The 14505-nt window shown below is 52.0% G+C and overlaps 4 protein-coding genes across 4 annotated transcripts; 3 read left to right on the top strand and 1 right to left on the bottom strand.

Annotated features, from left to right (window-relative positions):
* The first annotated feature begins 1150 nt into the window (after positions 1-1150).
* On the top strand, positions 1151-3532 carry SODALDRAFT_181299 (hypothetical protein). Its single transcript, XM_028607060.1, has 3 exons — positions 1151-1392; positions 1471-3051; positions 3171-3532. The coding sequence occupies exons 1-3, from the start codon at positions 1240-1242 to the stop codon at positions 3393-3395; spliced, it is 1959 nt and encodes a 652-aa protein (XP_028465893.1). The 5' UTR covers positions 1151-1239; the 3' UTR covers positions 3396-3532.
* On the top strand, positions 3444-4066 carry SODALDRAFT_181321 (hypothetical protein). The gene has a single exon (XM_028607061.1). It carries the CDS (start codon positions 3670-3672, stop codon positions 4012-4014), a length of 345 nt encoding a protein of 114 aa, XP_028465892.1. The 5' UTR covers positions 3444-3669; the 3' UTR covers positions 4015-4066.
* Positions 4067-6088: 2022 nt separating this feature from the next.
* SODALDRAFT_279075 (family 4 carbohydrate esterase) lies at positions 6089-7691 on the top strand (the record flags this gene model as incomplete). The annotated part of the gene is made up of 5 exons (XM_028608152.1): positions 6089-6279; positions 6377-6618; positions 6688-6800; positions 6912-7060; positions 7160-7691. 5 exons carry the CDS (start codon positions 6089-6091, stop codon positions 7689-7691), a joined length of 1227 nt encoding a protein of 408 aa, XP_028465891.1.
* A 145-nt stretch (positions 7692-7836) lies between these two features.
* SODALDRAFT_351234 (hypothetical protein) lies at positions 7837-10746 on the bottom strand. Its single transcript, XM_028613527.1, has 2 exons — positions 8390-10746; positions 7837-8289 (listed from the first exon to the last, which is right to left on the bottom strand). Exons 1-2 carry the CDS (start codon positions 10489-10491, stop codon positions 8217-8219), a joined length of 2175 nt encoding a protein of 724 aa, XP_028465890.1. The 5' UTR covers positions 10492-10746; the 3' UTR covers positions 7837-8216.
* Between the last annotated feature and the right edge of the window lie 3759 nt (positions 10747-14505).

The following is a 14505-nucleotide window of genomic DNA, read 5'->3' as shown; positions in this document are numbered from 1 at the left end:
GGGCTATCTTGTGTGTTCAAGTTCTGTTCGGTTACTCCGTTCGTTTCCCCCCAACCTCGTCCTCTGGGTGTGCCAAGCAACGAACTAGCACTGCATGCTGTGTCGGCTTTGTCTACCATTTTTTGTCCTTTTTATTTTTCATTTATTTTTGTTCCTCTCTTTATTGCTCCGAATCCGATTTCTTTTGTCCTCCCATCCACCTGCATTCTTTTCTTGGCCTCCGGGCCCACCTATCTGCATTGATCGAGGCTGGCAACCCCTGTCTGAGCAGGCCTCGAGTTCAACCCCCCAGAACGTGGCGTCACATCTTCCCAGACCCCCCACCCCCCCACCCCCTTTTTCTTCTAAATCTTTCTGATCAGAGCTACGTTGTAACGTCAGTATCGTACGCATAGCGATGCTCGGTTGCCGCTAGAGAATAAACAAGCTAACACGGGGGGCCCTCGGGGGTTCATCTAACCGTCCATTGTCCAGACGGCCGACCTTGGCCACACACACACTCACACTAGGACCAGGGTCGATCGAGAACAGCGGTCTTTTCTGCCTCCACCGACCTGACATGACAGCAAGTAATTAGTCCGTGGCTCCATACAACCGCCTACTATAGCGCCCCTTCAGCTGGTGACATCGCGTCCAATATTTTCTTTGTCCCTCCCGTATGGGCATGGGCATGGGCCTGGGCTCAAGCGAGGACGTGGCACCTACCCATGCACCCCGGCCCATGCTGCGAGACATCTCTCTTCATCGACGAAGCAACTTCCATTGACCCTTTGATATCGAGATCCGGAAAGTCGATGGCGCCTTGCAAAACTAAACGCTGGCCCGGGGACGTGGGCCATATCCCCATGGCCAGAATGCAGTCCGACCCCATCGCGCCATCTCTCGTTTCCACTTCCCTCAGATGCAATAATACCTGGCCTCTTCGCCATCCTTCTTTCTTTCTTCGCCTGCTCCCGAGTCCCCCCCCCCCCTTTTCCCTCCTCTCAGCAGGTACCAGTCGCTATTTGCTTCGGCAACACCACTCTCGTTCTGCTGCAAGGTCCCTTGATCGTAGTTGCTGATCACATATCCCACCTCTTGATACCCCCCGTCGCCTCTCCCCTATCTTTCACTCCTTCTCTGCGGCAAGCTTCTATTGTGTATGTTCTAGCTCGGCCGGTTCTCCCATCTGGCGGTCTTGCTAGCTCTGCCTTTCTCTGAGACGAGGCTCTCCCCCCTTCGTCTGTTCCCCGTGAGAAGATGGCGGCTGGATCCAGCCCAGTCATGCCCCCAGTCCGAGTCCCTCCGCCGGTGCCTGTCGAGGCAGCCGGAAGCAGCACACACACGTCCATGCATCGGAGTCGACGAAGTCAATCAAACCATCGACACAGTGGTCACCAGTCTTCTGCATCGGTAACGTCTTGTCTAAGACCCCCCCCCCCAAAAGCCCTGGGCTCGTCGAACTAGCACTGACAGAAGAGGGAAATCCAGTCTATAGCGCATGGATTCCGTGCAGAGGATCTGCCCCTCGGAACCCGAACGCCGCAGTCCGGCCATGCATCATGGCTTTCACGGGGCAACGATTCGAGCGCATCGTTCCAGTCGTCCGTTCAGATGGAAGAAGCGAAGCCGCGATGGGACTCGGATAGTGAGCTCAAACAGGTGTCCAAGTCGCTTCTTCGCCTCCAGAAATGGGCTCTTCTCGTCGGCCTCTGCATCATCAACGGCGTCCTGATCTGGGTGTCCGTAACGTACCACGAGGCATGGGTCCTCTTCATCATCCTGCTCAGCTCCAACACCATATTGCAGTTCCTCATGATCCTGTGCATCATCGCCCACTTCCTGGTCACGCGGGTCTTCTGCTTCTACTTTTTCCGGAAAGAGCACAAACCAGAACACCCCGAACGCATGGTGATGCTCCTCCCCTGCTACAACGAGACCTTGTCGGAGCTCACCCGGTCCCTCGACTCGCTCATCGCGCAGAAGAACATCGACGACCACCCGCGCCTCATCTTCATCATCGTCGACGGCAACGTCAAGGGCCCCGGGATGGACAAGACGACGCAGCAGTACCTCCTGGAAGACATCCTCGAGCCCGGCCCGTCGCGCGTCTTCGAAAACGGCTACCGCGCGCGCGACGGGCTGTTCATGCCGACCAAGATCCAGACGGGCTTCCACAGGGGCATCCCCTACGTCTTCGTCGGCAAGAAGTACAACCAGGGCAAGCGGGACAGCCTGTGCTTCGCGCGCTCGTTCATGTACCACTACCAGATGCGGTCCACCAACGTGGTGACCATGTTCAGCAACGACCTCTTCGAGCACATCGGCAACGTGTTCATGCAGAGCGGGCTCGAGCACGTCGAGTACCTGGTGGGCATGGACGCCGACACCGTCTTCGACGACTACTGCGTCTGGGAGATGGTCCGCGAGATCCGCAAGAACCCCAAGCTGGTGGGCGTCTGCGGCCACGTCTGCGTCGACTACGACGGCCGCAACTGGGGGCTCTGGTCGCTGTACCAGTCGGTCGAGTACTCGCAGACGCAGGGCCTGCGGCGCATGTTCCAGTCGCGCGTCACGGGCAAAGTGAACTGCCTGCCCGGCTGCTGCCAGCTCATCAAGGTGGACAAGTCGACGTTCGGCGACGAGGTGCTCCGCGAGCGCTTCGGCTACTGCCCCAAGCCGAACGACCTGATGACGCTGCACATCATGGGCAACTACTCGGAGGACTCGATCCACGCGAGCATCATCTTTAGCCTGTTCCCCAAGCGGCAGACGGCCCAGGCCCTGCGCGCCAAGGCCTACACCGTCGTGCCGCAGAGCTGGAACGTGTTCCTGTCGCAGCGGAAGCGATGGGCCCTCGGCGCCATCTCGAACGAGTTTGTCATGATTTTCCGGCCCGGTATCATCCCCGTCGAGCGTCTCCAGTCGGTCATTACCGTCATCACCTGGGCCATCACGCCGTTTATCATGTCGGCTCTGGTCCAGCTCGTCATCATCCTCGTGCGACGTGGCGAGGACCTGAGAAATGACATTGCCTTTTTGACCCTGATTTCCATTCTCGCCTTTCGATATGTGAGTTCCCCCCCCCCTTTGTTTTACCCCTTTTTCTTCCTGTGTGTATTGCGTCTCTTTTGCCTTTCTTCCGAGACCTTGCCTCCTTACTGATGATCTCTTTCTTTTACTCCCCGCAGCTCTACTCCTTCTGCATCGGGTTCTGGCTCCCACGGTCTCTGCTAGAAAAAGCACAATACTTCATCGGCTACTTCTTCCACCTTGTGACATCCCCCTTCATCAACATGGTCATCTTGGCCTACTCCCTCTTCAACTCGGACGACTTCAAATGGGGCAAGACGCGCGAAGTCGTGTCACCCGATGGCGAGGAGGGCGACGGCGTCGGCGGTCGGAATACGTTTTAGAAGACCTCACCCGAAGGTTATCGGCCGCCCGAGAGACGATACCCAGTCAACATCTGCCTCTCACCTTTACATATCATACATTCCATTCTTACTTTCTTTCGTTATAGTTATTTTCTACCTAACATGAATCTCGACATGATGTATTTGTTGGATCTAGCCGGAGCTGAGGGTAATGGAGTAAAATGAAGAGTTTAAAAAGGGGGTGGACTTTGTTTTGGCTCTTGACCTTTTTGTCTTGCAGCTTCACGGCAACGCCTGTTTGTTTTCCTAGACGATGGCAACGGCTTCTTTTTTTCGGATTCAACGATTAACAAACTGGGACACGCAGCGTCTTCTTATTGGGTCAAGGACCGCAAAACGAGGAAGGGCAACGAGCCTCGTGCGCGCCCCCCTGACATCGGAGGGAAAAGGGGGTTGGTTAGTGGCGGCGGCGGCGGCGGCGGCACACGTGGGAATGGCGGAAGGGAACTGTGAACAAGCAACCAGACGCCAGTTACGCCACCGGGTGGGATCGTTGGCTGATCGGCGGGAGGGCTTTGAAAAGAGCACAGGCAGTCGGTTAATGTCCCACGACAGGGCCATTCGAGGAGGCACAGACGAGATGTCATGGCTTCTTTGATGCCTCAAGACGAGTTGGCCTGGGCCTCTTGTGTAACATCTAGAGCCATGTCACACGTTTAGAGGCAATGTCTTGGTCATGGACGGTAGAATAAGAATAGAAAGTCAATACTGTACGAGATATCTAGGTATAATTAAGCAATTATGTCTAACTGATGGCGTCCTTCGAAGACTTGAATGAGGTACCAAAACTTTACACGAAATGGCCGAGGGATACTGCTCCTTCAAAATAGTACAGAAAATAACAATTGTAACGTCTCCGATGCGAACATGAAGGTATTCAGAGATCCAAAACCGTTCGGGGCTGAAGAGGCCGGTCAACTCAACTTGGAAAGGGGTTCGCAAGGGGCATGTTGACTCGAGTCCCACGGAGTCACCAGCGGTAGTAACGTCTGAGCTGTCATTCATCTCATATGAACGAACGAAGCATATGCGTCCTGATATCCGTATGTAACGTGTCAGTCATCAGGAGTTCTATCCAGATGGGTTCAAGTCGGAGTCACAGTTGGGACCCCAAGCCTCCCAAATAGTCAGCACAAACCCCATTCGTAAGAAGGGCTCTGATCTTCGGTTTCTTCGCTCCTCTTTCATGCAGCTGTAGTATCACGGCATCAATATCATGGCCATCTCGAGAGAGAAAAAAGAAAAGCACAAAAGGCGCTGGAGTTAATGTATGCTTGTGCAGGCATTACCATGTCTGTCTTCCAATGCACCCCCCTAATGCTTCCTAGATCATCCGTGATGCACTCGAATACGAAGAGACCAGCCAATCTTTCATCTGGTAGCCAATGAAATCGCCATGGATGGCGTCATAGAACAGTTAACTCGCCATGCTTACGGGAATCCTCGATGCAAGTAGCCATGTCATGCATGCATTGGTAAGTGTAATCAGTGTCGAGTGAGAAGCGGGAATAGAACGGCAGGACACTGCTTCGCTTGCGCTTAGGTGCTGTACACGTGTAGTACGCGATTCAGTCCACTGAACGCGACAGCCGAGGAGGCGTGGACTCCTGAGTCGTCCCGGAGAAGAGCCTCGAACAGTTTTTCATCCAGCACACACACACACACACACACAACAGCGGTCAAGGGCATTAAGACAGGGCCCACGGTAAAAGCTACCTAGCTGGAAATATACGCCCGTGATTCATGTTGGGCGCATGTTGACGTCTAAATTCTAACCCCTGAATTTGAACCCCTGAGCTCCCACACAATGGCATGAACCTCCACAGTCCTCAATTCTCCCGTGACGCCCAATCTTTTAAGATGATGAGCTCAGTACGAGGTGCTAGTCCCCTTGTTTGGTTCTTATACGAGAGTCATGTTACAGACCCATAGTTGCAGCGCATCCAATATCTGGCTGGGTCCTCTTTTCTCCTCGTATTCTTCTGCTTCTCTCGTTCGGAAAAGAGGGCATGATATGTCAGGACTTCGTCACAGACGTAGGGCTGGTCTTCCATGGCCATTCATCTTTCAGACCTTCGTCAGTCACTCTGCTATTCTCGTATATTGACTTGAGATTGTCCTTGGACTTGGCCTGGTAGCTTCATCTTCTCCCGTCGCGCATCATTCAGTGTCGGCACTCGGAACCCGGATTCTCCTGGGCTGCCAAAGACAAAGGGTCAGGGAAAGCTTTGGCTGGGTGCTCAACTGATCCCGATCCCTGAAATACTGGGTGTTCGCAGACGCTCCAGTTCTCTTCGGCCCAGATACCCGTCTTTGCTTTTTTTAGATCCCTTGGCTGTCATGTCCCCTTCAGTGGTGGGAAGCATACCAGTCGCGATGATAGCCAAGATGTTAGGCACCGACCTATCGGCAAAATTCCATGTCGGGATACTCGACCAGTGCCGTGCATACACATGTCACATCGAATAGCACCTCTTGTATATATTCTCATGTAGGGATCTGTACTCTGTAGTTAACACGAGGAGTCATTCGTCTCCTCTGCCGCCGTCACATGAATACAATCTGAATCCCTCGAGTGTCCTACGAACCGAGCCTCCTGTGACTTCATAAAGACTCCCATCCTCCAGAATCCACATCATCCTCCTCGCCGCAGCTTCGTAATACCAACAGTCATGTGCCTCAAACATAATACGGCTCTTCTCACCGCCGCTGCTCTGGCTCTCGTTGCACCCATCTATGGCTCTCCCGCCCCGTTTGCGAATCTCGACGAGACGGAGTTTTCCTCAGAAGCCCTACAAAGCGGCCGGTGCGGTAACGGCTTTGGAACGACTTGTGACCCTGGATATTGCTGTTCCAGTGCAGGGTGAGTCCCTCTCCCCCCTTTCCTCGAGAACTCCTTCCTCTTCCTCCTTCGACGACACAGGAATGAGCGTGTTGACCGGGGAACAAGAAACATATAGATGGTGCGGCCAGGGATATCTGTATTGTTCTGCCCCGGCCTGTCAGATCGACTTTGGCCCGGCCTGTGATGCAAACCGGCAACCCATGGGCCCGGACACCAGAGATGTGCCCCGGCCCAAAGTCGGCTCCGTGCCGTACGGGGAGCCGATCTATCATTGCAGCCGTCCCGGAGATATTGCGTTGACCTTTGATGACGGTCCGTTCGACTACACCGAGGATCTGCTCGACAAGCTCGCGGTTCGTTCATCTTCTCAACGCCCCCCCTTCACGATCTATGTAGCAAGTCTGTTCGCAAGGGCTGATACAGCAGTGATTGATTCTATACAGGCCTACGATGCTAAAGCCACCTTTTTTGTCACGGGGAACAACCTGGGCAAAGGCATGGTGAACGATCCTGAATATCCCTGGCCCGAACTCCTGAAGGTATTGACGTTTTCTTCCTCCTCGTCTTCCTTTTGTTGCCATCCGACCAAGTTTCCGATCAGCCACCTTGCATATATGCCGTACTTACTACTGACAACATCTTTCTTCCAGCGGATGATAGATGAAGGCCACCAAATCGCGAGTCACACTTGGTCACATCAACGGCTCACGGAAGTCAGCACGTCCCAGTTCCTAAACCAGATGCACTACGCCGAGACGGCCATTGCCGACCTCTTTGGCTTTTTCCCGACATATATGCGGTTAGAGACAACACTCTCCTCCTTTCGTTGGCCCCCTTTCATGCGGTAACCAAAGTCAACGAACGTCTTCTGACAACCCCTTGAAAATATGAAAAAAAGGCCCCCCTATTCCGCCTGCGACGACACCTGCGAATCCCTCCTCGACGCCCTGGGCTACCACATCACCTTCTTCAACCTCGACACAGAAGGCTACCTCCACAACACCCCAGAACAAATCGCCCAAAGCAAAGCCATCTGGGACGCCCACGTCGAGGGCGCCGACCCAGCCACCCGCTCCTGGCTCCACATCGAACACGACCCCGTCTACCACGCCGTCTACTCCCTGACAGACCACATGCTCGAGTCCCTTTCCCGGAACGGCTTCCGCGCCGTCACGGTGGGCACTTGTCTCGAAGACCCCCCCGAGAACTGGTATCGCCGAGTTTCCGATACTGGTGGTCCTCCTCCCCCTCCCCCTCCCCCTCCCCCTCCTCCTCCTACCACGGATGGGCGTTGTGGCCCCGGCCACGGCCGTCAGACCTGTGCCTACGAGCCCCTGGACGCGACGTGTTGCTCGTGGGCCAGCTGGTGCGGGTCGACGGCGGATCATTGCGGCGAGGGGTGCCAGGGTGAGTATGGGACTTGTGGATAAGCAGGATCATGTCTTCTTCACAATACATACAGTTGAGTTTTGCCCTGGCTGTGCCTTTAAGGTGACGGCGCCACCGCGCTCATGAGGTTGAGGGGACGCGTGTCGCTGAAACGAACTTGGCGGCTGGGGTCTTGGGATAAGGCGCAACCATCGCACCGTACTTATGTTTTGTTATTGAACATCGTTCTCTGGCATCGGGACGAGGGTCGCCTCCTTTCATGGCCTCCGTCCAACTATCTAGCCGAGTGAAGAGGCCCAACTCGCTGTGGTTTATTATCATGCCCCATAGCTCTAAGTACAGACCCAGCCACCATCCTTTCCTTTGTCCGGGAATACATGACGCCAGGAAACGGGGTATCTCTAATGTATAAGATCGCGCCGAAGAGGGGACTCGGCTCGACATATCTAGGCCCAGGCGAGGCTGGCTCCCAGAAAGACGCCGAAAGGTGCAATAAAGAGGCAAATAAATAAATAAAAATGGCCCTTTTAAGCAGGCTCCCCAAGATGCAGTCATGAACCTACTCCTCAAGCCTCTACCTGGCCTAACGGTCCCAGAACCTGCGAATTCATCATCTCCCAGGCCATCTCGATTTCAAACCTATTTCTCCTCGTTAGTATCTCCAAGTAGTCAGAGGGAAAGGGGGAAAGGTGGAAAGGAGGAAAGGGAGGGGAAAAGGAAGAAAAGGAAAAAAACGTACGCAGTCGACTTCACCACCCGAAGCCCCTTCTTCATACAAAACACCAAAAACCGTCTCTTCGTCCTCTCCCTCGCAAAATCCCCAATCATATCGCCATGAAGCTCAGCAGCCGCCCCGCCACAACGGACCACCGCCTTCAGGGTATCCGACGCCCACACAATCTCCTTCACGTCCTGCAGGCCAAAGTGGAAGTCGACCGGCGCCGAATACAGACCCCACTGCGGCGGCTCGCAGGGCAGGAACACCTGGTGCTGGAACAGGCGGTCCGACGACGACCCCGCCTCCTCGCCCTGCTCGACCCAGTGCCAGTACTGGGTGACGGTGCTGTTGGTGGCGTAGGCCCGCGACTTGACCGAGCGCAGCGCAAAGTCGTGCTTCGTCATCCGGTCGCCCATTTTCTCGTCCGTGTCGGTGAACCCTTCGTAGCCCAGCTCCGCGTCTGTCTGCCTCTTGCGCCTGCGTACCAGCTCGCCGCCTGCTGCTGCTGTTGCTGCTGCTGCTGCTGGTAGTATGGCTTGGCTCCCTTGCGCCCACGCGTCTGGTGACCCGTCGTCCGCCCGGACGAAGCTGGCCGTATGGTAACCACCACCGCCGCCGGCGTTGTTGTTGTTGTTGTTGTATGCGCCCGGCGCCGGCGACCCCGTCGCCGACGTGTCAAAGTCCGTCTTTTGCTTTTTCCGCCGGGGCGGCACCGCCATCTTGTAACCGGCGGGACGGCCGATGGTCTTGATCCCCTTTGCGTCCCGGAACGCGACCACCTTCGGGTCGTGGTAAAAGTTGGCGATGGCCTTCGCGAGGTCGAACGTCTGGCCGTCGCGCTGGGTCTCGGTGATGATCTCGTGGAGCCTGTGGCGGACCCACTCCTCGGGCGTGATGTCCAGGCCGTTGTTGGATAGGGTGCGGAGGGTTTCGGCGAGGCGGAAGAGCGTGTCGAAGCTGGCGAGGCGCCTCGCGTCCATGTACTTCTTGGCCACCAGCTGGAACGGGTGGATGGGCCCCTTGTTCAGGAACTCGAGCATGGCCTCGCCGCGGTTGACTTGCCGTTGCTTGGCGAACCGGACGCTGGAGGTGTTGTGGAGGGACGCTTCGAGTTTCGCCTTCCACTCGAGCGTCTGGACCCGGATGGTCGACATCAGGTCCGGATCCCACTCGGGATCCCAGTACGGGTGGCCCGGGCCGATCTTCTCGACGGGGACGCCCTCCATGCAGGCGGGGTGGGTGTAGACCTTGCCATTGTGGCGAAGGGACAGATTCGCGGCCCCTATGGGCTCTAGGTCGACGGGGGAACCCTCGGCTCGATCGTCTATGGAAAAGTCGCCACCGCTGTAATCGTGCTCGGCGACAGAGTCGTCTGCCGACGGGCCTCGGAAGCGTTCGACGGCCAGGCCTGCTTTCGCAGATGAAGAAGGAGGGGGTTGGTGGGAAGAGGGACTGCAAGGCCGCTTCGACCACTCGCAATTCCCGCACTTGCGGAACGGGTCGCCCGGGAGCATGATGCACTCCTCGAAGGGTCCCATGCCCCTGGCGCAGTTGCCGCAGCAGTCGCCGCCGTTGAGGACCTCCCCCGTGGCCTGGATCATGACCGCCACCCAGCGGAACGGCTTACCGGAGCCGGTGATGTTGCGCTCCTGGTAAATGCTGTTGAGTCGGCCCGGGTCGTGGTTCCAGTCGCGGCGCACCGTCACGCTACGTAGGACCGGTAGGTCGAGCAGGATCTCCACAACGGGATTCTCGGTTTCAATGGGCATGACATCGCCCATGAAAACTCCGGTGGTGCTATAGACCTGGACGCCGGTATGCATGTCGGAATCGGTATTGGCAGCAGCGAAGAGGCTGCCCGAGGAGATCTCCTGCTTCCGCTGGTAGTAGTCCTTGGCCGCTTTTTCCAGTTGGGCCTCACGAGTGGCGATGGCGACGTGGACACGGTTGAGGGCGGCCTCTGCCTCGATTCGTCTTTCGACCAGCGCTCGTAGCGAGAGTCGTATGGACTCCGTCTGAGCTCTGAGGGCTTCCTCGAGCTCGTGTTCTTCTTCCTCGCGAAGGATGCGGACAACATCCAAGTAGGTCCTGGGCAAGCTGCCCGAATCGGCATCAGCCTGCATGGTGACGTGACCGGACACGCAGACGCGGTGTTCGATGTTGACCGCGCAGAGCCGAGGCAAGATATCGAGACTCGGGCGGGGCGTTTCCTTCGGACGGTGGCGCTTGGTTGAACTGGTTGAACTGGAAAGACTCCTCAATTGAGGTACTGGCACCCCCGCGGAGCGTTTAGACAGGCTGTCTCAATATGGGCGACCATTAGCTGTCAGGATTGAGAGATAGATGCGCCAGGCAGGGGCGACGGATAGGTAGGAGTGTAGAAAAGCGGATGCATCATTGGATTCGAAGTGATCCGGTGAAAAGTGGGTACGGATAAAATAGAAAGAGCTGACTAACAAAACCCAGTACGTACCTTGATGGACGTCCAATATACGGAAGAGAAGGCAAACGCGATATCCTGCTGAATTATAGAAAATTAAGCGACGCGAAGCGCGATTTCGCTTGCCGTGAGCTGGCTAGGTATAGTTGACCGGAAATACCTATAGTCTGAAGATTTCGATAGACTATGCACTCAAGACGCTTAAAGGAAAGAAGTATATATCCATTAAAAAGTAAACGTAAAAAGATAGAACCACCTACGCGAAACGCGTATAGGGATAAGAGGGAGGGTCGGTAATATGGTCGGTAATGTTTAGGGAAATTTTGATAGCAAGAATTATATCCTCTTAAACAGGTGTTAGATGCCATAGCTATCTTATCGGGGTGTGATAAACTATATAGTGTTAGACGTGTGGAGTACCTCGGTCCTATATATCTACCCTTATTTCCCCTGCTGTTTCCGTATAGTTAGACATTCCCGTGAAGTATCATAAACTTTACTTAGATGAATACATATATAATTCCGCGTATCTTATTTATATTCTAATAGTTATAAGCCCGGCGTTCTAATAAACGAAGCTATTCCGATCGATTCTATAGCTTCTAGACTATTAAATTAGCCTTAAGTCTATAACGGGTAGTTTAGTATTATTAGTAACGTCCGCCTACTTTAGTTTTATTTAATCGTTTTATCGTTTTTAATCGTACTATCGTTTTAAGCGTTTAGTTTAGTTAATTAACCTTTCCATTTATCCTATTCTACTGCTTTTTATTAGTATAACGATAGCTTCCACGGTAGTAGTGCCCGTTATAGGCCTCGCAACACTTACCTCTCCGAAAGACTAGAGGCCTTAGATTAAAGCCGTGATAACTATCGCGCACTCCCACGATATCGCCGACCTCGTTAATCCCGACCTTAAAGAGGCTAAACGGCCTAAGCGCCGTATTCGAACCGATCCACCGACGCCCCTAGCCTCTATTAAAGGAAGAGGTAATTAGGATATACTATTTAAGATCTGGTAGGTGGAAGAGAATTAGTATAAGGCTATAAAAAGGAGAATTCAAGCACTCCACGACTATATCGCGAAGACGGTTAGCCCTGCTTTAAAGGATTAGTACGCCGGTAAAAAGGAAGTTAAAGATATCCTGTATACCTTTAAAACGCACCTTAAGCTAACGAACGCGGTCTAGAAGTCGCTAATTAAAAGACGCTAGGACGAATACCTCTAAAACGTTAGGCGTATACCCTATAAGCGCTGGCTAAAAGACTTTATAAAGCTATACCGCGACGCCGAGACGTATAAAGTCCGAGAATACGATACTAAGGAATAATAGATAGACGGCTTCTTTAACGCTATCGGCTATATAGTATTAGAGTGGTTAGAAAGACGCTTTATATAGCTTATCCGGTTAGAAGAGTAGGACCTACCCTTAATTTAATCTATCGTGGAGGAATATACGATATAGCTTTATCGCCGCTACCCGCACCGACTCGATAAAAAGCCTACCGTAGTATCCTTTTATACGGTAACCTTCCTAGGTAAGGATAAAGAAGGTAAGGATTAGCGGGTATAATCGGGATAGTAAGATAATTAGTAGTCCTCTCTATAGTAAAAGAAAGAGTGGCTTTACGACTACTATAATAAGAAGAGGAGTAAGTATAATTATAAGCCTCTATAGAAATGCCTAAATATAAACGAGGCACGCAGGAAGAAGGGATATACACCTTTAAAAGAGATCTTAGAATACGTCGACCGTATTATTAAGACCTAGGATAACGAACGTTAAAAGAGATTCTGGGGGAATATCGAAAAGGACGCTAAAAGCCTGAAAACGGGTGCTAAAAACGACTCTTAGAAGTTATAGCCGAAGGAATCGTTAAAGGAGGTATTTAATTTTATCGATAACTAAGAGGAGAATTCCGAAGAGAAATCCTATAGGATATACTCCCTCCTACAGATTAACGGAAAAGAAAGCGTTAGTAGTAATCTCTTTAACCAGTTATTAATCGATTCCGGCACCTTTAGGCATATTACTAACTAACGATACTTACTTTAGGACTTCGAACCTGCTATAGAAGAGTATCGTTTTTAAACGGGTAGTGGAGAGACTAAGCTAGTTAAGGGTTATAGCAGGATATAATTAGAGGTAGACGACGAATATAGTAATCCCTTCGTTTTAGTGCTAAATCGCGTTACTTTTATATAAGATTACCTAATAACCTTAATCGCGACTAGAAGATTAAAGGAATAGGGTATCGTTTTTAATTCCGGCCTTAAAGTGCTAAAGGTGGAGAGCTTAGTAGCCCTACCTCTAAATAACGTTAACGATTAATACGCTCTCGTTCTAACGGATCGTTAATAGCACCTACTAAGCAGTTTTTTTAATAGCTCTATAACGCCTACTATAAGCGTGGCAGACGCTCGCTTATAGCACGAGAGGCTAGGGCACGCTAGCGCTACTACCCTCGATAAAATTAGAGATGCCCTTATCGGAGGCCTTATTAAAGGAAAAGGTCCTCTTATGGTGGATTATAAGGCCTATACCCATAGTAAGGCGAAGAAGGTAGTATCTAGACGGTCGCCTAACCACTAAACGACGATACCGTGGTATAGGGTGGAGGTTAACCTTTTTAGCCTTAATAAGGCCTATAATAGTATAAAGGTCGTGATACTTTTATACGATCCCTATACTCGTTAAGCTATTATACAGTTCCTGTATAACTATAAATTAGCCTTACCCATGTTAGTAAATTTTAAGTTCTTCCTTTAGAGGCAGTACTACTATATAATTATAGTAATCCGCCTAGATAGAGAAAGATCCCTTTAGAAAGGCTTCGATAAATAGGCCGACGAGAGAGGGATTTTGCTTAAGAGGTTATCGCTATATATAGCCGCGTAGAATCCGAAGGCAGAACGCCACGGCGGCGTTATTTTTACTATCGCGAGGACCCTCGTAACGGCCTTAGGCATCTAATAGAATATATAGCCAGAACTAGTAGCTGTTGCAGTATATCTGTATAACCTTATCCCTCGGAAGGACCTCTAGTGGAAAACCCCTTAAGGGCAGATAGAGGATTAGATTAATAAATAAGGCCTAAAGAAGATACTAATAAAGCCTATTGTTAGCCACCTAAAAAGGTATAGTTAAAAAGCCTATCTACTAACCGCGGATTATTAACGAGGTCGTAACCGTAACGCTAAGCTCGCGGAGAGAGTATATATCGGCTATTTAATCGGCTACGAGAGCACTAATATATACCGGATTTAGGTGCTAAAATTAGGGAGGATCCTGCGCACAAGAGACGTCACTTTCAACGAAAAACAGCTATATAAAGATCGTGACCACGAACCTAAGGTATTAATTAAGGTTTTCGAGTAGCTTAATCTGCCTATAGATTATCAACTCCACGATCCTTTAGGTATTACTACCGACGTGGTCGATTATCACCCTTAAACGCTACTAGAACAGAATACCATAAAGGAGGCTATAGCGGCTACTACTACTAGTGCTTCTAGGGGAGTGGATAGAGGTGCAGGTTTAATAACCACTACAGAATCTACAGAAGAACAACAACAGCAGGAAGATCAATCTACTAATTAAGTGGCATAGGAGGTACGTGGAACAGGGCAAATAAGTCCTATAACGCCTTCCACGCCTCCGGCGACACCTGCTTCAATAACGCCTTCTATAATTAC

This window comes from Sodiomyces alkalinus (genome assembly GCF_003711515.1).
Source record: "Sodiomyces alkalinus F11 unplaced genomic scaffold SODALscaffold_6, whole genome shotgun sequence".
NCBI lineage: Eukaryota > Fungi > Ascomycota > Sordariomycetes > Glomerellales > Plectosphaerellaceae > Sodiomyces > Sodiomyces alkalinus.
Note: the sequence above shows the minus strand (reverse complement) of the source record. Positions and strands in the feature narration are given on the sequence as shown.

Coding starts and splice junctions, on each gene's coding strand:
- SODALDRAFT_181299 (XM_028607060.1), top strand. CDS start 1,240: ATGGCGGCTGGATCCAGCCCAGTCATGCCCCCAGTCCGAGTCCCTCCG. Junction 1,393..1,470: donor GTCACCAGTCTTCTGCATCG/GTAACGTCTTGT, acceptor AGGGAAATCCAG/TCTATAGCGCATGGATTCCG. Junction 3,052..3,170: donor CCATTCTCGCCTTTCGATAT/GTGAGTTCCCCC, acceptor TACTCCCCGCAG/CTCTACTCCTTCTGCATCGG.
- SODALDRAFT_181321 (XM_028607061.1), top strand. CDS start 3,670: ATGGCAACGGCTTCTTTTTTTCGGATTCAACGATTAACAAACTGGGAC.
- SODALDRAFT_351234 (XM_028613527.1), bottom strand. CDS start 10,491: ATGCAGGCTGATGCCGATTCGGGCAGCTTGCCCAGGACCTACTTGGAT. Junction 8,290..8,389: donor CGGGTGGTGAAGTCGACTGC/GTACGTTTTTTT, acceptor GAGGAGAAATAG/GTTTGAAATCGAGATGGCCT.